At 36.6% G+C, this 26,205-nt stretch overlaps 1 protein-coding gene and 1 non-coding gene across 6 annotated transcripts in view; one reads left to right on the forward strand and one right to left on the reverse strand.

Annotated features, from left to right (window-relative positions):
* Positions 1–26,205, reverse strand: part of LOC136031132 (NADH dehydrogenase [ubiquinone] 1 beta subcomplex subunit 10-like) — a 120,540-nt gene that overhangs the window by 55,174 nt on the left and 39,161 nt on the right. For 2 of the 5 annotated variants that reach the window (XR_010618438.1, XR_010618440.1), the window contains one exon: positions 17,685–17,823. The exons of 1 other annotated variant lie outside the window; for it this stretch is intronic. Coding sequence is in view for 1 of the 4 variants with exons in the window: in XM_065710455.1 (XP_065566527.1) it covers positions 8,307–8,443 (137 nt within the window). In the remaining 3 variants the exon portion in view is untranslated. Of the gene's footprint in view, positions 1–8,306; positions 8,444–17,684; positions 17,824–26,205 lie in introns of all 5 variants that reach the window. 2 more of the 5 variants (XR_010618439.1, XM_065710455.1) reach the window with 2 other exon arrangements.
* Positions 22,867–23,066, forward strand: LOC136033821 (U2 spliceosomal RNA). The gene has a single exon (XR_010619028.1). It is a non-coding gene; the product is annotated as a U2 spliceosomal RNA (small nuclear RNA).

Consider the following 26,205-nt stretch of genomic DNA (forward strand, 5'->3'; position numbering starts at 1 on the left):
TACATTCAGAGATAAATTGCAAACATGTGAAATACAAGGCCTTGAAGCATGGGTAACGAAATAAGTCTCACCCTTTTTATCTGTTAACCGTCAACAACATGCAACGCTGGAAAAATTCTCCCTTGATGAAATACCGAAGCTAAATACGCTGCTGATTTTAGGACGTAACTACGGTGGAGACGGGGGTGATAGGGAAACTGGACAGTACAAATAATTTTCTTGGTGGAGTGAAATGAGGGTAAAAAGTTATTTTTATTTTTTTTGAAATTTAGTTGTAACTGATCGACGACATGATGTAGGTCTGGCACAACCATGAGATGTGATCTAACAATGGTGTTACCCAAGGTTCTTGGGAATCTGGATATAATGAATAGTTGTGTGATAATAAAAGGAATTATTTTTTTTTTGAGGTATTATTGTTTATGAGTGCCTTGTGGTTGCCAAAATGATTGTGTGAAGAAAGTAGTTGTGAGTATTAGGGAAAAAATCGAGCTACTCGAGAGAAACCCTGTTGATTTTTATGCTAGGTTAGATGTTGTGTTGAGAGAAGGGTTTGACGATGATATTAGTATGGAGAAGATTGAGTTATCGAAGTATATGTTTTGTAGTGAGTTATTGTGTGGTCAAAGTATTCAATATAAGAGTGAATTGATTTATGTTTCATCTTGATTGTAGGAGGATAACGAGCTTGCAGTCATATTTGTCTGAGTTAGTTCGAAATGGTAGAGATATTCAAATTTTAGAATTGACTGAAAAATGGTTGAAGTCTTCAAATGAAGCACTGCTTGATATTAATGGTTATTATTTTTTCGTGAGAAATAAGAATCAGCGGAGGTATGGTGGATCGGGTGCTTACATGAGGTCAAACCTGGATGTAAAGGTAAGTCGATTTGTCTGTTTGTTGTGAAATGGTGTTTGACAACATGGTCCTGGAACTAAGGCTGATGCAGTCTAGTATTTATTTAGTTATTTTATATATGCCCCCATCTTCTCACCTTTCCAGTTTTTTGGAGTAGTTAGAGGAGTAATTGGAAAAGTTGCCGGTTTCAATTTATTCACGCGTGATTATGGGGAACTTATGGGGATGTTGATTTAAATAAGGATGATCTTGATTATCGTCTTTTTTGTGATAGTATGTTGAATCACAATTTATTCCCATCTATTACCATTTGCAAGAGAATAAATGTAACTAGTGCCACACTTTTGATAATATTTTCGTAAATGTGAAGCAGCATTTTAAGATTCGTACTCCGCGTGTGCTGGTAAATGACATCTCTCCTCACTGTGCCGTCATGGTTTCATGCCAGCTGCAGGGAACTTTGACACAATCCCGCGGATCACAAAACGCTAGAACGTATTTTGACCAGAATTCGTTGCCTAAATTTAAATCTGAATAAGAAAAAAACCAACTGGACCTCTCTAGATGAGCGTCATTCTTCTGCCAAGAAAATAGACAAGTGGTATAGGAGAATGGTTTCAGTTGTTGAAGAAACTTGTGTGAAGGTAGCTCATGCTGAAAAAAGGATATTCCAAGGAAACCATGGATGACGGCAGACATTGTAAATTCTGTAAATAAATGACATCCACTTTATATGATAAGGATTTAAGTGATTGTGATATTGACCATGAAATCTACAGGAAACATCATTTTGCTCTAAATAAGTTATTACGAAAAGCGAAACATGAATATTTTAAAAACAAATTTTGAGAAAACCATGGAAACTCAGCTAAGACGTTTGATCAGCTATTGGTGAAAAGAAAGTTTTATTACCAAAAATGAGTGGAAATTGCGGCGCTAGTCAAATTGCCGATGAAATGGCTCAGCACTTTTCTGAAATTGGGAAAAAAATTCAAGTTGAAAACTGGCCAGAAGATAGTTCTTTTGAGCAGTACTTTCCTGACCATAGTGATACTAGTCTTTTTCTTCGGAAAGCTAGTCAGCAGGAGGTGACGGAAATTGTGAGTGATATGTGAATTAAAGCAGCCAGAGTGGATGTGTTGTCTCTGAAAGAAGCGAAGTATGTTTTATCCGTGATATGGCCGGGATACATTGATTTAACGATTGGTTGTCTTAAAGATGCTGAATTTCCTAATCATTTTAAACATGCCAGAGTAGTGCCATTGCATAAAAGTGGTAACCGAGAGATTTCAGCAATTATAAACCTATTTCGCTACTCCCTATTCCGTCTTTCATTTTTCAAAAAAATATTATATAAACGAATGGCTGAGTTCTTGGAGAGGAAAGATTTCTTTTATGCAAACCAATCAATTTGGTTTCAGAGAAAGATATTGTACGGAGCATGCAGTTCATATTTGACATCTATGATTAATGGTGCTTTGGATAGGAAGTTGAAAGTGGCGACTAAACTCCTAGACATCTTGAAGGCGTTTGACACAGTGGACCAAGTGATTCTTCTGAAAAAGTTGGACAAATGTGGTATTAGAGGAAATGCTCTTAAAATTATTTCAGCATATATGAGTTACCACTCTATGTATGTGCAACTGAATGATATGAAATCAAGCGATTACCATATTCGTTGCGGTGTTCCCCATGGGTTCCCTCTAGGCCCTTTTTTCTTCTCAATATACATGAATAACATCCATCAATCTGTGATTTGACAACGAATGTTGGAAATGGAGACGAAACGAATAACCCTAAGAGATCTCTTGTATTGTTAGCTGATGATACGAATGTTTAAGCTGCGGAGCACACCGAAGCTCAGCTTTTGGAGACACTGAGTAATGATATGGAAAAAGTGGAGAAAGGCTAAGGATAAATAAACTGAAAGTAAATCACAGCAAACTGGGTTTCGTTGTCTGTGGCAGATAACCTTCATATTAACACTGATTACAAGAGCTTGCAGTAGGAGACTCGACAACAGGACGTCAGAAGTTAGTGAAATACCTAAGTGTAATAACTGATGAAACATTAAGATTTTCAGATCAGGTACAGTGTATATCGTCGAAAGCAGCAAGGAGTATAGGTATGATAAGGAAGCTAAAGCATCAGTTTCAAGAGAAAGTTTTGCGTCTTTTATACTTTTCATTAGTCCATCCTTATTTGCTATACTGTTGTTCTCAGCTGAAACCTTTGCGTGTTTTCCAGAATTCAGCTGTGCATGCTATTTATGGAATTGATAGACTTGCCTTAGTTAGAAATATTTATCCGCGACTCCATATTTAACCCTTTTCGGGTTTGTGCTTATTTTATGACCTTCAACTAATGCATGACATTATGAATAATATTGCTCCATTGTGTCTTCGTTATGTGTTTGAGACAGCTCCTGATGTCCATGGGCATCTAACGAGACAGGAAAAAGGCCGATTAGAGTATTTGCGAGGTATACTTTCTCTGCTCATCATATTCTTCCGGTGCTGTGGTCTCAGACACCATCATATATTAAGGATATTGTTGAAATTTCTGGCTTCCGTCACCAGTTGAGACATCATTTCCTGCAGGTTTATGATTTATATTTTTTAGTTCTATATGTTTAACATTTTTTACATATTTTTCGTTTCGTTGTGAAATGGAAACCCGAATGAAATGATATAAGTGGATGTTTTTGTGGACTGGCAATAGAAGCCCATTTTATTGGGTTTCATGCTTTTTTTGTGAATAAATTGTGTCATAATTGGAAAAAAATGTAGAAGGAGTCACGGAACGAGAACTTTTTCTCTGTTTACATCATAATGAAGGAATAATCGAAAGAAGTCAAGAGAATGGTCATTTGATTGTACATTCTGAGACCTAGGAATCTTTTCAAATGAATCTCTTAGTAACGGGCCAATTGCTTCATAAGACGGCCTTCGTGTTAGGAAGAAACCGAAATCCCAAATCTGGTATCTCTATCGAAGGAAAAAACTCGGAGATAAAGAAAAATATGACAGTCAAGCTGAATAAGTAGCTGACAAAAAAGGGCAGTATAAGAAAAGAAGAGGATAAGAAAAAAAAAGAAAAACAAGAGGATAAGAAAAACCAGAGAACAAGAGAAACAAGAGAACAAAAAAAAACTTGTTTTTAAGAAAAACAAGGACGCTTTAAAATTGAGTGAGAAAAAAAAATAGACGTAAACAGGATGAGAAAGCGGCAGCTCTGAACAAACGACGATTTTTAAAAAGACAAACCAATGACGAGGAGTATCTGAAATTCTATTTTCGTACCTGGTTCAGCAAGAGTTGAAAGTAAATATGAAAACGACGAGACTTATCGACTTAAAACGAAAAAGTCAGCACCTCTCCACAGAGACAACAAAAGCCGGCAGGATGAAGACTGTCTACTTAAGACTATTAAGTCAGCATCCAAATGACAAACAACTTCAAAATAACGACAAAGCAATTGCTATTGTTGTTCATACTGGTGTTAATTTCAATTCTGGTACTTATTGCACCCAAAGACGAACGTTGTAAGGTATATGATGTATATATAATGATTCAGATGTAAAAAGGGTGGGCGAACGAACAATGGAGTGTTTGATATGACTTTTGCTGTACTTAAAAGTTTAGTTAAGATATTTTGAAATGTTTGACACCTTTTCTTTCTATGTTTTGATCTTAATCATAGCTTGTTTCTAGCTTGAAAGAAATCCTTGGTTTAAGAAATTTTACCATAAAAAAGGAAACACTTTAGTAACTATGTTCTTAGATCCAAGAACTGAACTCACATTTTAAATTCGTTTTATGTAATCTTCAGCCATTCATTTATGATTCTTAATGCATGCGCTTCTAAGGTGCTTATTACTACATAAAAGAAATTAGGTGTCAGATAAACTGTATTTATCTTAATAAAAATCTTACGCTGTCAATCTAGGACATTTCCAATCAAGTTGAAAGTATTAATTTATAAAATTTAGTAGCAAGCACAGGGGGGTTTCTTCAGGGGCAGTTGCGCCCACTATACCTTGAATAGGCCTGGACCCAATTTAAAAAAAAAAAGGACCAGAAATTGAATTAGAAAAAAACTTGTTAAAAAAGACAAGTAAGAAGCGATACTAAAACTTAAAATGCACAGAAATTCTTCCACACTTGAAGGGGGTTCTCCCCTTTTAAATCCCCAATATTTACGCTAAAATTTAATTTTTTGTGTCAGTTCTTTAAGAAACAGTGCTCAAACACAAGAGCCGTAAGTAAGGAGGAATAAGAAGTATTTTCAAATCATCATAATAGTTTCCGTAATTTAACTGCTGCCTCCTTTTCCTCCTGAACCCTCTGCTGTTTGGGCTAAAGTTTTACCTTTTGTCAAGATTCTTTACGAACGACTGCTCAAACACAACCTTACAGCATAAATCACAATAGAACATCAGCGTTTTTTTTCCTGCACGTTTATTAAATCTGGAGTTACCTTGGACACGTCCTTCAGATGCAGAAATCAAGATATCCAAACCAAGCATAGCAATGGCGGTCACATGGGTGTCGACGGAGAGGAAGACTGAGGCGATCTCCAATGTGCACACATTATTCTACCGCCCCAGCTGGAGGATATCCTAGATACAGTAGCCATGCAATATGTACACCGAGACCTCGTTGATGGCCTATGTGCCAAAAAAGCCCAGGAGGAACTAAGTAAGAATGCAAATTTATTAAATCTACCCTTTCTCCCCAAATAATGTCGTGTATATGTGCTTACTCTAGAGCCGTGATTCTCAACGTTGGGCAAACCCCTCACCGGTGGAACATTGGAATATTTTGTGGGGTAATGGGCTGGATATACACCATTCGACTGATAATTCTCTAGAGTCTTAGTTAAAAAAAAAAAGTAAATGACGTCACATTGACATACATTTACAGAGCAAAACAGATACATTATAGTATTGCAATGACGTGATGCATTATATGAAAGGTTTTGCATACAGACAAATTTTCATTCGCATAAAACTTAGCTAGAGGATAACTCGAAAAGACAAGATGATTGATGATTGACAAGATGACGAAATCTAAACGTCATGAGGGGGGCATCAGGATTTTAGAAATGCCTAGGTGAGGTCACTACCCAAAATCAGTTGGGAATCACTGCTCTAGAGTATCTGAAGGTAAAAAATTTTATTCTGAAAATAATAAGCATGAACACTTAGCTATTAACGCTTAAAGCAAAAAACCTATATTCATTTTTTATTTTTTGTGTATGGCAGCTTTGATACTCCTTGTATAAATTATTTGAGCTTAAACCCATAACGACTGCAAGATGAGAATCCCCAGCATCTGGTTTGACAGGTTTCCCCTTAAAGTTTGCCATAAACGTCACGAGAAATAAAATAGCCTAAAAATAGTTAATACGTGCTTAAGTTGTAATTTTTCTCATTCAAAGGCCGTCCATCCTATGATTGATATCAATAGAATATCCTACTCTATCAAATAGCTGCTCCCAGGCCGAAGAAGGTAGATATTCCTGGAGACCAATCCATAGTTAACGAAATCTAATAAGGAGCACGGACACAAATATACATATTTCAAAAAAGCGGTTAAGAGCTGACCGAGAGTAGCTCTTGATCCTGCTACAAGAATTGGAGGGAACCCCAAGGCCTTTCAATATGAATCTAGATAAGGGCTAGGTCTACTCTTTTCTGCAACAGGGTTGTTTATATTTGGAATTGCCTCTTCATACAATAATCATAGTATTTTTATAAACCACCTAAAAAATAGTATGTGTTGTATTCTGAGACAATTTATTATACCCTTAAGTAACTTGTACATGTTATGTTTTTAGAAAGAACAAAATAGATTGGGCAAGGTTTTAAGTTTTGGGTGGTACTTTGGAACTGTTTATATATGGATCTAAAATAAACTTGTCTTGTGAGTACTCCTTCTCAAAATGAAACAAACACAGGAGAAGAACAAGAATTCAACTATGAAGGACATAAATAGTAAGATCAGGATATATGAATAAGGACATTAGGGTTGAGGTTAGAAAAAGAGAAATAAGGTCTAGCCAAGGACTTCAAGGAAGTGCCAAGAAATGACAAGTGCCATAGTAGTGCCAAGAAGTGCTCCCTCATGATTATTACGATAATAACAAAGACTCTCTCTTACAAAGAAGTCCCAACGACACGCCAGCCGGATGAAACCCAAAAACAACAATGACGAAAACCGAGTACATCCCTCCCCCAAAATCAAACCAAAATGAAAACCGAAATAGTAAATTATAGTCATAGGAAATTTGCGTTAAATAATAAGGATTCATGGAGAATATCCTTGAGCCCTATGAATAGTACCTTAATCAATCTGGATTTATCTCCGAATTTGTCTAAAGAAAAGTCAACTATTTCTGAACAAAGTATATTGTAGCCTGGGTCGAAAATGAAAATACGGAAAATTTTAGAATTAAATGTCTAATTTCTCTGTTAAATTTTCTGAGTTGTTTGCCTTCAGCCACCTTTCTTTTGCGCCTCTTAATTGTCATTTTTTATCAGTCTGCTTTTGTTCTTGTTTCTAATACTTTGTTCCACTTTCATTTATGCTTATTTGTACTTTCAAGTTTTTTTTCTGGCAACAAAGATAGCAGAGAGCAGCTCAGCATATCTATTTAAAATGATTTTAGTATTCGAAAGTTTTTTTTTTTTTTGCTCAACGTTTCAATAAGATCTCAAATTAAGCATGAAAAACATGAAGGTTCAATAGATAGGTTAAAGAATTCCACCAAAGCCGTATCCAGGGGGAAGATTTCAGGGGGTTTGAACACCCCTCCAAATTTTTTTCGACTCGTAAAAATGTGACAAAATGCATAAAAACAAATTTCGATGCGTTTTTAAAAGTTTTTTGTAGCCCCTCTCCCGGACCCAAAATCCTGGACACGCCCGTGATCTCCACTAATATTTTTCTAACGGATTTCTGGAAAAATTGGAGCAGCTTGGTCCAAAATAACCCCTACCCCTATGGCTTAGATTACTGACCATGTATATTCATCCCTGCTTTAGTAGTAAATTGCAGAACTATAGAGTGAAAATTTGACAGCAGTTTCTGTCACTAGATATCTGGAGAGAACCTCCACCCCACCAATTATTATTTGATTTTTTCTTGGGGTGGCGAGGGGCCGATTTTTCCAAAAGACAAAGTCTAAACTAATAATAAAAATCGTAGCCATTTTAGTGGTGGGAAGCAACACTCCCCTGCAGACATGGCGATTTCTAGGGGAACTTTGACTGGATATTTAATAAATTTTAAAGAAGAGTACTCTCCTTTGCCCAAATACAAGTCTAAATCCGTCAGGAATTTGTTTTTGAAAATACCTTGTTTAACATAACAATTGTTTGAACATGCAAGGCCACAAAACGTAGGCATCAATTTTGTAACTGGTTTAATCTTTCAACACCTACACTTTGAAAAGTAGTTGGTCTCAGCAACCTGCCAATCTTCTTTGATTTTATCACATTTACCAATGTCAGGATGTTCAGAGCGCAGGCATTCAGTAAATCGGTTTTTAAGAATATTGCATATGTTCTGGTCTACCAGCCTGGAAGAAACAATCAAATTTAAAATTAGGAAAATTCTACATAGACAGGAAGGGGGAAAAGGCGAGGAGGTGAGAAACAAATAAGAATAAAAATTAAATGGTTTAGTTTGAGCCACTCAAGAGAAGAATTGATGCACTACCTAAAAAAAGGATTAGTACCGAAAATGAAAAAAAAACTGTACTAGCCAATAAATATTCAATATGTGTCCAGGAGTCAAAATTTCAGACAAGGATTAGAGTCTGGTCAAATTCTTAGTACTATCTACTTAGACTAAAATTATCACTGTTCCACACAAAAGTAGCAAATACTACTAGTTGAAAAGTAGCAAAACAGAGGTCAACTTATTGTTATTTTATCAGACGAGTTTTTAATGCTGAGAAAATACGAACTGAGAACAGGGCTGCCACAGATTTGGCAGCACAAAATAGGGACTTCGGGACTTTTTAAAATCGAAAAAGGGACTTTTAGGGAACTAAGGTCGTTACTACCAAACCTACAATACAGATGTACCGTATACCCTTTGATGGCTAGGATCAGAGGCCAGAGATGCTAAAAAAAAGTTCATATGGAATTCCATCATATCCCAGAAGGGTTATAGAGCAGATTTATCCTTCCACAACACCTTTCAATCTTTCTTTTCGTTTTTAATTTGGATTCTCTATATTTATTTGAGATATATACGTAAAGTAAAAAAAATGAAAACGGATGAAATACATTTTTCAATTTTTTGACTGTTTCGAAAGACTAGTTATGAGCAGCTGCTTCTTCTTCTGGATTGCCTTCTGCGGGCTTTCAAGATCTGCGGAATTTTTTTTTTTTGTTCATCGCGGAGTGCTAATGATCCATCTAGTATTGCCTGAGCAAGCTGGATTTCTACCATATTGTTCTTCTGAATTCCTTTCTTTAGTTGGTTCCTTGCTTCTTGAAGCATCTGATCAGTTGCTTTTTCCATAGCATTGTCCTGAATGCTTCCTTTTTCTCTTTCAAAGTCTCCTCAAGAGTCTTTATCATTTCTTTGTTCGACGACATTTCAGTGATTAGCTGCTGCTTCTGCTGTTCTTCTCTTTCCAACTTGTGCCGTTCTTCTTCGCCATTTTTTCTCAACTCTTTCTCCCGTTCCAGTAAAATTTGATAGCTCTTCCACGCTGACTTGGCAAGCTTTATCAAATCTTCAATAATACAAACCTTTGAGCACTCCCACCAGCTCGACGCATACCAGTCAGCAACAAAACACTTGAAATTCTATGTGCGCTCATTCATGGATGCTTTCTGCTCACTGAGGATCCTCACAGACAGTGAAAAACTGCGCTCAACACTAGTCAAAACATGAGAAATAACAACTTATTCTTTGCCACAACAGCCGAATTTGGATACTTCCCATCTTCAATGAGTCTATTCCATCGTTCATCTATCCTTGCCGGCGCAGATGGGAACTCACTCATCTGCACTAGCTTAAACTTGTCTAGCAGCAGCTCAGTTTTTACTGGGATGGCCAGTTTTCGGGCGACATACAACAAATCCTGAGTAGAATTTGTCTTCGAAAACTGGCTTGGGTACCAGAAAGACAAGCTTTTCAAGAACAACAAAGATTCTTCGTTCAAAGCTTACTTTAAAATGTACTTTGCAGCTGACGAGTAATGCTTCTGTACAATCAGAAAAAACACATGTTTTGATAGCTCGTCAGTAGCTCTCAGACAGGTCTGAACTTAGTCACTTAGAGAGGCAGCAACTTCCAACAGAGGAAGCATATTTTCGTCATCTTCGAACAGTCTTGGACTCGAATCTTCTAATAATTTCTGAGCTGCTTTCGCTTTTAAGATACGCCCAGCAAGCCTCCGAACAAGAAGCTCCAGTTTCATAAATATTTCATGTACCGACGGTTCTTTGCGCTGGAACTTCAAAGCAAACCGAGTAAAAAGACTAGAATTGTCAACAATGAACTAAAACTCTGCTTTCAAAGTGGATTACTTCAGGAGTTCTACAATCTCTTTATATACGTTCGACCTCACCAAACTAGCATTTGTCTTCGGAATGAATACGGTAAAATATTCGACAACAGCTGGCCACTGCTCAATCAGCCTAGCAGCAGCGGACCAATCGATAGCCATCGGTTTGGTACATGTTTGACAAAGTTCGACCAAGGAACGCCAGTTTTCTGATGGATTTTGAATAGTCTTCCAGCCGCGCAGGCCACGTACGAAAAAAAGTAATACATCTTCATAATGAGATCAGAGCAAGTCTCCCCAGCCTCGTTTAGGCTTTTGCGAAAGGCGTTGTGTACAATGTGGATTCTACAGGTGCCAATGTCTGAAAGTTTATCGCCATTTGTTACTTTACGTTTCTCACTGTCCATCAGTCTGAACAGTTTTTTATTCACATTCGGGCCGTCACTACTCAAAGTAAGCAGCTTAGAGAGGGACAAACTGCTACCATCAATTGCGTTCAGAATTTCCGATATTAGGTCCTCTGCAGTGGCATGACCTAAGAAACAAGTCTTCAGATGCCTCTCTACCACCTGATTCATCTTTTCAGACTAGAAACGGGTTCAAATTTGCAACAACTTTTTGCTTCCGCTGTTGGTAGTTTCATCAAGTTCTATCATATAATAACTATTACCAATTTTCTTCAATGTAATCTTCTGAAAATGTGGTCCAAGCAGTTCGTTCAAAAGGTATGTAAACACGGTTCACCCGATGGAAAAATTATTAAGAACTAGGTCCTTGAACATTCTCTTGAAGAATTCTGCTATTCTGTCTGCCGAATTACCAGAATTGTCAGATTCAATCATCTTTGGAGCCCATGTAATTTCAGCTATCACTGTTTGCAAATTTACTGAGTAAGTGTAATTCCCAGTTTAATTACATTCCAGGGCCCAGCTGGAGGCTGAAGTCAAGCGAAGTTGATCGGATTTCAGCTTAGTCTTGACGTTTTTCTTATGTTCTCCAGTTCGAGAGTGCTGCAGTAGAGAGTAACAACCTTTCTGACAAGCAAGTGATGAATTGCAAATGACACAGTAGAACAAGCGTACATCTCCTGGGACTGCTCTGCACCACTCTTTCATCTGGTGCCCTGTTTCGTCTTTCTCCTCAAGCCAAACATTCTTAAATTTGCACTTTCCCATTTAAATTCAGTTATAAGCAGTTAACCGTTAAACCTGAAAAAAGAAGAGAAGTTAAGAGCAGTTATGCCAAGAGGCTATTACCCCTCAACTCCCTAAAATCCAAGGCTGGCCGATATATCTGGCAAAAAACTGACAAAATAATTAACTCTCCTGGAAGCTAGGATAAAAAAACGAATTTAGCACAATACTGACATAATAATCAGCCCCTTAGAATTCAAGGCTAGGTAGGCCCACGTATCTAGCATAACACCGACAAAATAATTAAATCTCCTGAAACTAGGATAAAAAAAGCCCTAAGGTGACACCAGAGGCAAAGTGTGTCAATCCTTTTCGCTACTTTATAATCTCTTTCATTCAGACAGTAACGCTGTAGTCGTCAGGGTTGCCAAAACTTTTTGGGACTAAAGTGTCCAATTGAACAAAAAAGGACACTTTTAGTGTCCCCCTAGAAAATTAGCCAATATACTTTAAAAGTTGACAAAAAAGGCTTTAAATAGCTTTTTCGCAACTCCAGGGCCATAGTTACGTTCTTCTTTTTCAAGTAAAAGCAAAGCGGATCTTCAAATAAGTAAAATCCCATGTAAAACCTCAAATCGCCTAATACGCGAAGAAGAAAAAGAATTCAGTACAATTTCTCGGGTTCTCTCGAGCCTTCGGTTGTACTAGTTATTCTCCTTCCAAAAACTCAGTAAAGCCCTGTTTTTATTATGGCGTTTTCCGGCACCAAAGCTGGCTTTGCCCTTTTTGGAAGACAGTTTTCATTTTCGTCGTTTTTGGTAAAAAATTCGAAAGCACAGTCTTACTTCATGAAGATTCTGAATCATTTGTACTGCGTTTGCAGTGTTACAGGAACGTAAAGAAAAGTTGGAGTACAACTAAGATGAATGACAAAATGTATTGTTTAGTTTTTACGTTTTCAGGCAAAATGTCTGCTCTCTACGGCAATAAAACCTGTTTTCACTGTGAGCCACCCCAGCCGTCTCGGCCAGGAAATGCCATAATGAAGACAGGGCTTAAAAGATTAGAACCAGCAGACCACAGATACGATGTCTGTCGCTGCCTACACGGCTTAATTGCCCTTGCTCCCTCTTTTCCTTCAGTAGCATATGAGATCTTCTGCAAAAGCTTGTCGACCATTTCCTGCAGGCTGATATCGAAAAGCGAGTGAAAGGCGCTTGGCTTGGAGCGTGCTTTACATCCTTTTCACCTAGCTTTTGCCAACGCGTTGGGTAACGCTGCTCTCGCAAAAATACACAACCACATCGTCATTTTATCCAAACATTAATGTATTCATGAGATCAATTAACTAGGAGATCAAACTTGATAAGGAGAGAAATAATGACAAGACAAATATCACTTGTTCTGTATAAAGCTAATTTATTCTTCAAAAAACAAAGAAATGTCAAATTCTTTGCAAATAGTGACAAGACAAAAATCACATGTGCTCAATCAAATGTTGAAATAAAAAAGAAAAAGCACAGAAAACCAAAGATAAAACCTTTTGGTGTTTGGAATAGCTATGATTTCTCGAGGAAAATCCGTTTCTCTCTGCCCAATCTCTTTCTTCTGAAAAGAGGTCGACCGCGTCTGTAAGAGACTATGGAAAGGCTTATTTAATCGCAATCCTTTTCATCAAAAGCAGAATGGTGCACAACAAATGTCTAAGTAAATCCGAAATATTTTGCGCTAGCCCTTCACTATCTTCGCGGCTCAAGATAGATTGAACCGAAAAACCTAGACAGCATGAAAAGACCTTTATAAGGGAAAGAATGTGCTGGATTTCACATACGCTGCATTTCATGTTATTAAGGCTTACGAAAAGTGAGCAGATACAGAATGAATCGGATTTCAATTCAGAAGCGTTATACAGAGGTCCAGCCACACCCTAGGTTCAGAAAAGGCCAAGTTTTTCAAGAAAGAACAGATAAAGTTTCAAGAATGTGAGAATATGAAGAGAAACTCTGATGCAGAAATCCTTTACAAGAAATCTGTTTAAAGCTTCAGCTTTCGTTAAAAAAAAATCTATTTTTAGTGGTTAGCCATTTGGGAGAAAAAAACTTCGGCTACTGCAATCTGATTTCAGTTATTTGGTTTTCTGATTGGTCAGTCAAATAGGTCAGGTTCAGATTCATTCTCTATTTGCTCATCCTTGTCGTCAGCATTGCAATACCACCTCGAAAAGTTGTTAAGTGTTATTGGCGGAATCTGCCACCGATCCACTGACGCAGCGCTACGAGTAACCATCTGTTTTATATGGATGAGGGAATCCACAGTTTTCACTTCCAACCGATTTCGCAACTTAGTTTTAATGTTTTTGGTTGAGACAACTGTCTTTCGGCACCAGGACTTGAGTGAGGTAACGCGCATAAGTTCAACAAAAAGTTTGATATTTCAAAGAATTTGGGAGTGCCGCCAGGATTCTTCACGTCTAACAAGAGCTTTCAAATATAAGGTGGTGAGGACACTAACTCTTCACCACCAGACTTCAGGATCATTTCTTCTTTGAAATCTGGCAGGCTTAGCCACTGGTTTTTGAGAGTGTCTCTAGCAGACTCTATCTCGTTCTTACTATCCCCCAGGAGTTCGCTAAATCTGCTGGTCAAAGGACTAATCGTTTCAACAGTTCCATTCACGGCAACTTTCGGGTCTAAGTACTCGAGAGCTTGCAACATCTTATCTTTATGATTGACCGCCTTCTCATCTGCTTCACCAGTTCAAAGTAGAATCCCAAGCATGTCAGCCTAAACTGTTCAACAGCTTTTCCTGATGCTCCTTTTTCATTCAGATAAGCTTCTGTGTGATGTAGTTTTGGGGCTCAAGAGGCAACTCAAAAGCATAACTTCTGTTCAGGATTTCTAGTTTCACGAAGCTCTTGATGGCTTTCAATGTCGATCTGCAGCTTTTTATCAAAGTGTGGATCATTGTGTCCCCAGACTGGAACTGTAAGTTCAAGGTATTTACCTTACCAAGCAAAATGGCAGATCACCAGACATTGGCTGTCAATTAACACTCAGTTTATCCCCAAAGACTGTTTATACAGTACATAGTGATGTTTCCAGTTCACAAAAATTTGTTAAGATAGTCCATAAGGTTAGATATGAAATTATGTGCCTTGAGGATAGATTTAAACAATGGCACAAGAGTCATAAATTGTTATAACCATTGTCAGAAAGACGAGAAAAACCAATGTATCATTAGGTCAGCAATAACCACGAAAAAAAATACTGTTAATATGTCAGATTTTGCAGTCGAACTAGCAGGCCTTCCTTGGCAAAATAGAAACCTCACTTTTTCACATCTTCATGACAATGGTATAAAGAGGTCAATTAAGAGTCTTTTCACATTTGAACTTCTTATGTTTAGGGGTATCAGAGAATCACAACTGAGACACTGAGTGGTTACACAACTACTTAAAGCTGAAAAGCTGTCCTAACTGAAATAACTGTGTAAACAATATGCTAAAAAAAGGGTGACCACATCTTGGTTAACTACTAGGTTTATAGGTATAGAATCTACAATACTCATAGAATGAACATCTGGCCTATGCCCTCATGTAGAGATGCATCAAACTGTGAAATGAAGAAAAACCGCAAGTTGATCAAGTTAGCATTGCCTTCAGCCAACCTGCTTGTTTACATATCTGTGGTCGATTTTAGACGCTTCATAACTTGTTTTGTGTGCATAATCTTGGAAAGCTTGGTTGGTTTCAATAATAGTCTTCTGTTTCTTCTTTAAACAGTACACCAGGTTACAGCATGTAAAGCGAAACAATTTTAACTGCCGTTCTTGTATCCTTTCATCACTTTAGGCAAAAAGCACATTTCGTTAGTTAGCACTTGGTACACTCGATGTGATGTTCAGTCTATGACGGTATTACATGTTCTTGACAGTTACCAGAGAATTTTCTAGTGGGTTAGACTGTACCCATATGGAACAGGGTCCACACTCTCAAATGCAAGTGGACCTAAACTGCATATTTACTAAAAGCCTAATGTCTTAATTCAGGAAATCAACTGAGGTTCACCGTTGTCAAAAAAATGATTAAGCAGCAGCAAATCAGATCAGGATCAGATAGTTTGCTACTAACTACTATCCAGGCCGCACCTTTGCATACTCATGTAGACTACAAGTCATAAAACACCTTAAGCTTTTACTAACCAGCAGTTATATGCTTGCTTCAGTTTTTTATCAAAAAACTTTTTCTAAACTCTCTTGAGCAAGTCAAATGTTTCACCACGTTTGAATTTTCGTGCTTTTGAAAAGGAAAGTAGTGCAGAGACGATTAAAAAAATCCCTAAGACGAACACAAACCTGAAAAACACAAAGCACTAATTAAAAGCAGTTGCAGTTAAGAAAGAACTGAAAATAAATACATATGGTGTTGATTTTGAAAAAATGCCAAAACGTGTCCTTTTTTCCAAAAAGTTGCCTTTTTTCACCCAATAGTAGCACGGTGTCATCCAGAGTGAAAAAGTGTCAAAAAAGCACTAAAAGTGTCCCTTTGGCAACCCTGGTAGTCGTGAAACAGGATTATGATTACAAGGCCACATGTTGAAAATGACTTACATGAAACCATAACTAAAATACAATACCTTGTGGCTTCCATTACTTAGAGATAACATATTCAACTAATATAAAAGAATGTAGATCAGGAAAAAATCTTAAGGGACCTGAGCACTGATTTAGGGACTAATAGGGATCAAAGCCAGATTTAGAGACTTCCAGGGACTTTAGGGACTTTGTGGCAGCCCTGTGAGAAGCAACTTATGTATTATGTACTATAATCTTATTGGTAATATAGTACCTTTGGTTGGTTCTCAATCCTACGCCTGAACGGAAGCGAGAGCTTGGCTACTACTATATTTTATTTTACATAACTAAACTAGAAACATAAATACATCAAAATATACTCAACATAGTTTACTCAACTGAACTCGAAATTCAACTGCACTGATGAAATCACTCCCCTTATCTATATATACCCAAACTGACATATACCCAAACGAAACCCACAAGATATTCCCAGAAAATGATAAAATGATAAAATACCCCAGAAACTAAAGTGAAAGTGACACTTGCATCTATTTAGAATCTACTTAACCCGGAATAAACCCTAGCGTACAACATATGATAAAACAAAAACAAACTTGTGTTGCTGAAAACCAATGAATTTTAGAAAATTCAAGCCCGTTACCATTCAGAAATGATACCGAGGTCGGTCATTTGTGAAATCTGAATATGAATTAATAAATTATGTTTTTGCTTTGTCATTGTCTTGATTCAGCAGTGGAATCTGTTTTACCAAGCCGAACGCAGAGTTTCCATTTTTGCATATTATTTTGAGACTTAAACACCAATTTGAATTCAAAATTGTTTAAAAATGTCTTTACAATTATACATTATTAATTTTCTTAATTAATTACTAACTATTTGCTTTTCAAGTATCCTTTTAAAAGGAGCCTATAGCGATCCGGTAATGTACCTACGTTTTTCTTTCGTTTCTTTTTAAGAGGTAATAAGAAAAATCGCACTAGCCATGAAGCTATATTCTGACAGGTTATATATATATATATATATATATATATATATATATATATATATATATATATATATATATATATATATATATATATATATATATATATATATATATATATATATATATATATATATATATATATATATATATATATCCAAAATAAACTGAAAATGGTAAAACCCAAGTCAATTTTGCATAATTTTGCTGTGCATCTGGACATGACAGGCGGATAAATAAACAGAAAAAATTTATTAATAAAGGTTCCAGACAGTACATTCGGATATTATCTATGTTTATTACTTTTGCGATTTATTTCCAATAATTCCTTTTATTGTTAATGGACATAGATTGGTCAGTTAATTTGACTCAAGGCAAACAAGTAGATTTCTAGACATGCTAAAATGTTTTATTGCAAATGTAAATAATCCCTCCCCCCTGTCCTAGAGAATTTTTCTGGTACTATCTTAAGTTATACCAATGTACATTCAAGTTCATCGATATTGAAAATACCATGCGTTCTCAGCATAGGTTATCCATCAATAAGTAAAGTAACGATATTTTTCTATCTAATAAAGCATACCTATTTCTTTTAAATTGTTCATAAGCTTCATAGCGATAAATATAATCATCTGTATAACACTCATCAATAGTGGGGACCCTTCTAAAAGTACAATGGTACCATACAGTGTCCTTTTTTCGGCTTGGCTCTACAATGCTCTCTGAAATAAAGCAATATAGAATTAGAAGCATGGACAACTATTGATATAAACCCAAAGCCCCCTCCCCTCCCCCCCCAAAAAAAAGAAGAAAAGTTCCAGAGTTATCAGTCATCCCACTCCCTGTAAAATATATATTCATCTTATTTAACAAGCAACAACTGTATATGCGTAAATACATTTTTTTTTCAAAGACGGCACTATAGAATAGAATTTATTTGCACTTAAAGTCCATGGCAAAATATATAAAACCAAGAAGAATTACACAGAAACTACAAAAAAACCTAAAATAATCATACAGAAACCTAGATGGATCGTAAGACAGAGGAATCGTGCCAAACTTGCGACACCCATAAAACATTCATCCGAGCACACACTCACCAACCACTCAAAACTGAAATTCTTGCTACCAAAGACTTCAATTCTCCAATAAGTCAGTTCCTCACAGTAGTACATCAAGTGATAAACACTTTCATTCAAACTTCCGCAAATAGGGCAAAAGTAAGAAATATATTGTTTTTCTTCTGAAAATTGGCATACAAAATTTTTCAGTATAATTGAAAAACAATTACACTGGAAAATTATAGGTTACGAATTTAGGAAACCTTGTCGCTCCCTTCCAACCCCATTAATATATTCTTCTTAAATCGTATACTAACTTAAATTTGCTCAACAGGGCCAAACTGAAGGTTAATTATGTCTGTTTGGGGTGGATTATATCTTTTTATACCAACTATCAACTTTAAGGTTTATAAAACATTTCCGGGGTTATGGGGTTTGACCCCCCTCCCAGAAGTTTTGTCGACTCTTAAAAACATGACATGACTCCAATTGATAGTTCCTCTTCTAGGCCTGTTTTAAGTGCGTGAAGATATTCTGACATGGTGATATATCTGAATAGGAGCAAGGCAGCGTATTTGGCAGCATAATGGAAAAACATGGCAAAAATTGGAGAAAACTTCATTCAAAAACATCAACGATGACAAATCACAGCCTGATCATTCATCTTCTATACCTGCTTTAAGTGCATCAATTATTTTGACAAAGTGATATATCTGAATGGGAAAAACGAAAATTGGTGGCATAATGGAACAAATTGATGAAAACTTCATTCAAAAGCACTCAGGATGACAAGTCACAGTCTGATAATTCCTCTTCTAGACCTGTTCAATGTAGTATTCTTTCTAAACACCTATATCCGTGTGCAATTTCATTAATGACTGCTATATAAAACATTAGTGTAATAACAATCCATGTCTAAACGAAAGAGGATGTGAAAGTTTAGCCTTACAGCGTTCAAGGAAAGCGTACATGCAAGTGTTTACCTCTCTGTTGCTGCCAAATACAAGGAGAGATGAGATAACCAAAGAAGACTCAAAATCTTTTGCGAAAAGCCCATCACAAGACCAACCGAGATCCAAGATGACTGAAATAACGGTGTTATCAGGTCTCACAATTTCCACGAATAAAAGATTGAATATTCAATTAAGGTCCTGATTTAAGACATCTCACAAAGATGAAGGATATTATATGGCCAGAGAAAATTAGCCCAATTTTCAAAAAAGGGGGAAAAACTCCTAAAAAGTCAACAGATCGAAGATTATTGCTTTTTTCGTGACATGTTCTAGAACTTTAAAAAAACTCTCTTAAATGAATTAAATAGCGTAAGCTCGAAAAGTTCGAGGGATACAATTTGTCATGCTAAGATCAGTGCGTTTTATCAAAGATTTCATGGTAAAAAAAAAGAAAGTAAGGATAAACTCAGCCAGATATTACCTGAAACTCTAAAACCAGAATTTTGATAACAACGGAAACATCAGACGTATTGAAATTTTATGCTGATCACAAATATGCAAAGGTCTTTAAGTTTAATGTTACCACTCATGAGCTATGATTAGGAGAAAATTCGCCTTATTTCCGAAAAAGGGAAAAAGCACCCTCAACAAATCCATTGTTCTAAACAAAATTATACCATCGATTCAGCGTATCATAGAACTCTCTCATTGAGGTTTCAAGCTCTTTTCCACAAAAAAATGGAAATTTGTTGTTTTTTTGGCAGAAGAAAGATCACGGATGCGTGTTCATTTGTTTCTGTTTGTTAGTTGTTTTTTTTTCCAGGGTTGATCCTATTAAATCAATGGCCATAGAAGACTGGGAGACAGTTCATTCGAACGGATATCAAATTTCTATTGCCCTTTTTATGTGACCGAAAAATTGGAGGGAACTTGGCCCCCTCCCACAACGATTGTTCCCCAAAGATATCCTATCAATTAATATTATTCACCTGGAAATCCGATCAAACACAAGCAAAAACCATCCTTTTTGGCCCCAGGAAAAAGGTTCTACAAAGCTTTCCAAAATGCAAAGTCATATTCATCAATCCGACCTAAGGTCCACACTTTCCGTAAAAACCGCAGAGGTTAGACCCTTACCACTTTCTAGGAAAAAGCTAAAATCGGGGGGCTAGGAAAAAAAACACGACAAAACTAAAGTGTTGCTCTCGCAACACAATAAGCCGAAATTAATATGCAAATTTTGTTTTATATTTTTCTTGTACGGTGAGCCAAATTTGGACCTGCATTATTTGAAAAACATTCAGAAATTAAATGATTTTTTTTAAACTGTAAGTACGGAGTGACATTAAAACTTAAAACAAACAGAAATTCAGAGGCGCCATTTAGACCAAATCTTAGGGTGGGCATGAACTCCATCTTGCCCCCCCCCCCCCCCGACTCACTTCGTGTCGCGTAAGAAAAAATGCGGGTTTTGGCAGCACATCGATCGAATATTCTAAGTAAAAACGCATTTTCAGCACCCGTGTGTTGCTTGGAAATGTACTGTAACCGAATTTGGAACTCAGCCACACTGACCTCTAAGATTAATTCTAACATCGAAGATCACAATCAACGAGGTTAAGTGATTAAACTGAAAGTGGAAAATTCAACCAGACTACAGGTTGGCGTTCCTCAGCGAAAAAACTTTTTTATTTAAGTAGACAATACGTCGATGAAAGTAATCTTCATTAGCATGCTGAGGGTTGCAACCAAAATCTCGGTTTTCCTTCAGCAGAGTTCTTTCAGATCAAATATATTTACAAAAAGGAAAAACATAAGAAGAGAAATAAAATATTACAACACTCAAGGTAACAAGGGGAACCGCTGAGGTTTCATCTTTGTAAAATCATCAACAAGCTGGTTGTGGTCTAATTTTTTACTAATTCCTACTCTGCAAACATCAAAACGAGGTGACTGAGACAATCGTCTCCTTTTGTATAACGCAGGTAGTTTTTCACGATTTCTAAGCGAGAAAACAAACGCTCATTGCTTGCTGTTGTCACAGGAAGTGTGGCAGCAATACGAAGTACTTTAGTTACTTCTGAGTAAGCCACTGGTAATGCCTGAAGATGATCGACAATGTCTAGGAAGTTTTCCGGTTTTTTCTCCTCATCGAGCAAGAAACGCTTGGCAATACCAGCTTGACATTCGAGAAGAATATCGTCGATATCCAGCTCGGCGTAAAGAGCAGAGAAACGCTTGAGCAACTCTGTGTCCATAAACTTTGTCAAGCTTGGATCCAAGGCTTCGAGTGTGCTCAGTGCTGACAAGTTATCTGTGAACCTTCTGTCAAATTTGGCTAGTAGACGTTCTAAAGTCTCGGAGTGCTCTCGCTTCATTTCATCCGCCAAAGAAATAATCCGATTTCCAGATTGGACGAAGTTCTTTCCTAGCGTCAAAGTTGTCACAAATTGTTTCAGATGCTTGGTGATATTTTGAGTTCTAATGCTAATGGCTATTAATACCTTTATATTTACCTAACTAAAAAGTTAATAGGCTTAATGATGTAAAGTCTTCTACTTCTCTCTGTGCTCTCGTCTTTAGAGTCTTATTGTAGCGTTGGCCTACAATCTGGGGTTCGACCAGTAGAGGATGTCAAGCGTCTCTAACTTTCATAAGGTTTATGTGTCGAGCATAAAAATGTTTATTTACACAAATGACACAGTAAATGTACATAAGACGAGGACAGAAACAGAATAAGAACTGACTCGAGTAATCTAAAAGGGTGGCTTATATTCACTAAGACAAGGAAATAAACATCGAAACATTTGACAGGAACTGACCTATTTTAATCTATCAACTTAGAGGAATTACTATAAAAATCAGAATTTATAATATATATATAATCATCTAGGAACTGGGCATTTTGACAGAACTCAAGAATTTTATTATGTATCTAATCTACTTTCAAAGTTTACAATGATTAATATCAAATAGCGCAATTACCCCAAGGGTCATCAGGTAATTACGCTCTTTGGTTAATAGGCATGCAGTAATTTCAAATCAACTGGACAGAATGGATTATGTTCGACATAATGGATTATTATAGCCGGCAAAGGGCCCTTTGTGGTGGAAGCTTGGGCCCCCTGGAAAATCTAAGGTGGGCATTTGCCCAGCCCTGCCCCCCCCCCCAAATGGCGCCTCTGCAGAAATTATTATGTATATGAAAAGGGATGTCTCCTCCTCACCGCGTCACTCTTTACGCTAAAGCTTGACTTTCTGACAAAATTCTAGTTTTTAATACAACAAAAACTTCAGCGTAAAGGCTGGGGCGTTGACGAGGGGACAGCCCCTTTCATATATAGAATAATTTCTGTTCGTATTAAGTTTTAATGTCGCTCATTACTTTCAGTTAAAAAACTTTATTTTTATTTTATTGTCAGCTAAAATGCCAAGATCATATATCTCTGATTGAAGCCTTCTCTGACTTGGTCTTTTCCAATTTAGTCTCTGAGCTAGACTATAACTTATATGCAATCTAGTTTCAAAGATTATAATTTTTTCAAAGTCTTGATCAGAATATTTTCGGTGTACAACCGAAATTTTAAAAGGAACTTTGAGATGGTGAGGAATTTTTTACACTGCTTAGAAAAATCTAAAGACAAACTGACAACTTAATTAAATGTTATTGGAACATCGTAATCGAAACTAAATTTGTGACAAACTTTGTTACTCGTATTCTTACAAACCCTTTGACAACCCTTATGCAATTATTGGTTCTTGGGCTGTCGGCCTTTTATCTAAGATCAAAATATAGCATCTGTTCTAATCAGCTTAATTTCTGATATGGCCTCTTATTGGGGCCCAGAATATTAAGCTAATTTTAGGAAATCGGAGGGATGTCGGGGCCCGTTTCGCTCATTTCACACGTTGGCCCGGTATTGCAGTATCTCCGGGATCGGTACAATTCTGTCCAGGAAAAACCCGATGCTCATGCCCCCAATTTGATTTATACTATCAAGTATTTCAACTCTGATACAGAAAGCACCCCAGCTGGATTGAATTCCTGATTCATCTTTTTTGAAAAAAGTTCGTAATTATCAAATACTGAAATGTTAATTAAACTAAGATTCGAATAGAATTGCTGAAAGAATTTTTGGCCTCAAACCGCTTGGTGGTGAGGTGAGTTGTTAGTAGCAGCAATAATGACTAGCCCCCTTTGGCTGTTAACGATAAAATAGTTGCTATAATCAGTAAAATGGCCACTAGAACACAGATATTTAAGTTTAGTCTATTCTGTCATGTGATAACAGAGTGAGACTCTTTTCTCAGAAAGGTAAATGTACATTCAAACCATGAAGACGGTTGCATTGGAAAATGATATATGACATTGCTATTTTCAAATACGACAAAACTGAGGAATTGAACAATAAAAAGCCAATTTGGCTAGGTAGATTTGAAAGAGTAGTCAAAATCACAAATGATTTTGAATGGTCAAATCAGGTTCTATTTTTGGAAAATGGCAACCTTGCAAAACTGTCACTCAACTTTAATTATAATGACACCCTTTTTGAATTTCGATCTTTCTTTTTAAAGCGACAAGAATCTCATTACTTGAGCATCAATAAAGATAGCGATATTGATAAGTTACTTAACGTTTGACAAAACTAAAAAAAAACATAACAGAAAAAAATATCGAAAAATCGGGGGTATACACGGTACTTACCTGATGAACAAATGAGTGCTGTTTGGACCAACAATTGGGACCTGACTGAGTGGTTCAAAGTCAATTATGGCGTTCGACAGGGATGCATTGTATCCCCAGTGTTGTTTATAATACTCATTGACTTCATACAGCAGACGTGTAACTTCATAGATGGCATCCAGTTGAATGAAAGTTGTAGTTTATTTGAGTCCCCAAACCACCTCAAAACGCTGGAACAGCTCCAACTTTTTATACCCAGTCTATCTTTGTCAAGGTATTTTGTGTTTTAAACACAAAAGAAGGGGCTGTATGAAAAATAGTCATGCAGAACATAAGAACATTGTCATTAACTTAGTTGTTTTCTATAATTCAACAGAAATCAACTCCATTTTGATCTGATGCTATTTTCCTATCTTAAACAACGCCCAATATCTTTCCCGGGAATTGGTATTTTCAGTGAGAAATTCCATGTTTATGCTTCCTAAAAATGGCCAAAAATAGGTACGAAGTGTTTTTTTCCAAAAATACCATTGGTAATTAAATAAAAATAAACTGTTGCATGCACTCTAATGTCTAAAAAGCTCTATTTCAAGATGATAGAAAAAAAATTATAAATGACATGCAGTTTCAGACAGCTTAGTTATCTAAATTAAGCTATCTAATTATTGACTTTCTTACCACATAAGAAAATCATATGTGTTTCCTTTGTTTTTTCAATGGCTACGTCCAGTTTTTGTCAAAACCCTTCATCTATCGCAACTTTGACCAACAGGCTGGTCGAAATTGACATGCGGAAGTCTATTCCTGATGGGGATGTTTTATTACGGCTTGACCTAACTGCTTCGTTGGCGGCTATAAAGAAATATTAAGATGCTAATCTTTATAGAGATCCAATAGATCTAAGAGAAGGGATCCATAATAACAGCGTAGTACAGAAATATTCTCAGAAATCAAGAGGGATTAAATATCAATTTCTCACTCTGATGTGGGTTTTAAAGTTTTTTTTTTATATTCCCCCCCCATGGAAAAACAACCCACCCCAAAAAAAATATGGTTAAGGCCCTGGGGATTATACCTCGGTCTCTACCTCCGCCCTCCCCTCGTATCTCCGCTAGAACTAATTCTGTATCAAACAGTTCATGCTGTCAGGGAGGAGCGACTCAGCTATATAGTAACCAAAACTCTAAAAAACGGAATTTTCATATCTATAGACACATCAAAAGAATCGTCTTATCATGTTGATTTCAAATATATAATTTTATCAAGAATTTTGTTATTGATCATAAATCATAAAATTTATTTTTACTGTTACCCATCAAAAGTTAAGAGCCTGAGAAAATTTGCACTATTTTCGAAAAAGGGGTTAAACATCCCCTAAAAGTTAAGAAGTCTTAATAAAAGTTTTACAATCAGATTTTGCTACCAGAGAACTCTACTGTACAAGTTTCAAGCTTCTATATAGCAAAATGTAGAATTGTGTTTTGTGTTTTTTTTTGGCCAGAAGAAAAATAACGGTTGCGTGTTTATTTTCATTTTTTTCTTTTCCAGAGTTGACCATAGCGAAATAAGAGTCATAGAAGATTTTTAGAGAGTGCATTTGAACAGAAACTAAAACTTCTAGTGCACTTTTTAAGTGACGTGAAATATTAAAGGGCAACTAAAATCTCTCGGGGGGGCTATTTTTTAGAGAAAATGGATATGGGAGGGGGCCTCTCCCTCGCATATTTTTTTCAATAATACTTATCAGTTCTACAATCCGTAAGTGCCATATAGCAATAAAGACGGCACTTTTGGTGCCACTTCTTAAGTGGAAAAGCTCGGAAGTATGAAACGGTACCATTGTAATGGTTATGGTTCAAAACTCTTAACTGGAGAATTATAAGAACCCCTCCAGTATACTCCCCCTTCCAGCCCCTGTAGTAAGTCTCATTAGTCCGTTGGGAGAATTCACTATGAACTCTTTAAGACGGTCAGCCGACGTTGGGGCTCGTAAAATTATTTTTAAAATATCGAATGTTTTTAAGAGGAAGAAATTCCTAGAAGAACGAATAATTGAATGTCAAAATTTCAAATAACTATTCCTTGACGTACCGACTCCCCTCCTTCAGTTCGCTAAAGTTGAGCTTCTCCAAATATAGTTTAGTGCTCTGACTCTTTATAATAGAAACTTTTATTAATCCAACGTTTTATAATAGCCAACTACAAACGTATTTGCTGAATAAGGTCCAATAACTATGCTTTTGGTGATGACATAGCTCTCCATAGTCTTTGGGGAAAGGTTAGTAAGTTAAGAAACTTGGTCCTACAAGAATAAATAGATTGAATTCGATCATCAGCCACCGTAGTTCAGTTACTAATGCGTCAGACTTTGAATCAGAATGGCAAAAGTTCAGTTCCTTTATCAGG

The sequence above is a fragment of the Artemia franciscana genome, chromosome 1 (genome assembly GCF_032884065.1).
Source record: "Artemia franciscana chromosome 1, ASM3288406v1, whole genome shotgun sequence".
Lineage (NCBI taxonomy): Eukaryota > Metazoa > Arthropoda > Branchiopoda > Anostraca > Artemiidae > Artemia > Artemia franciscana.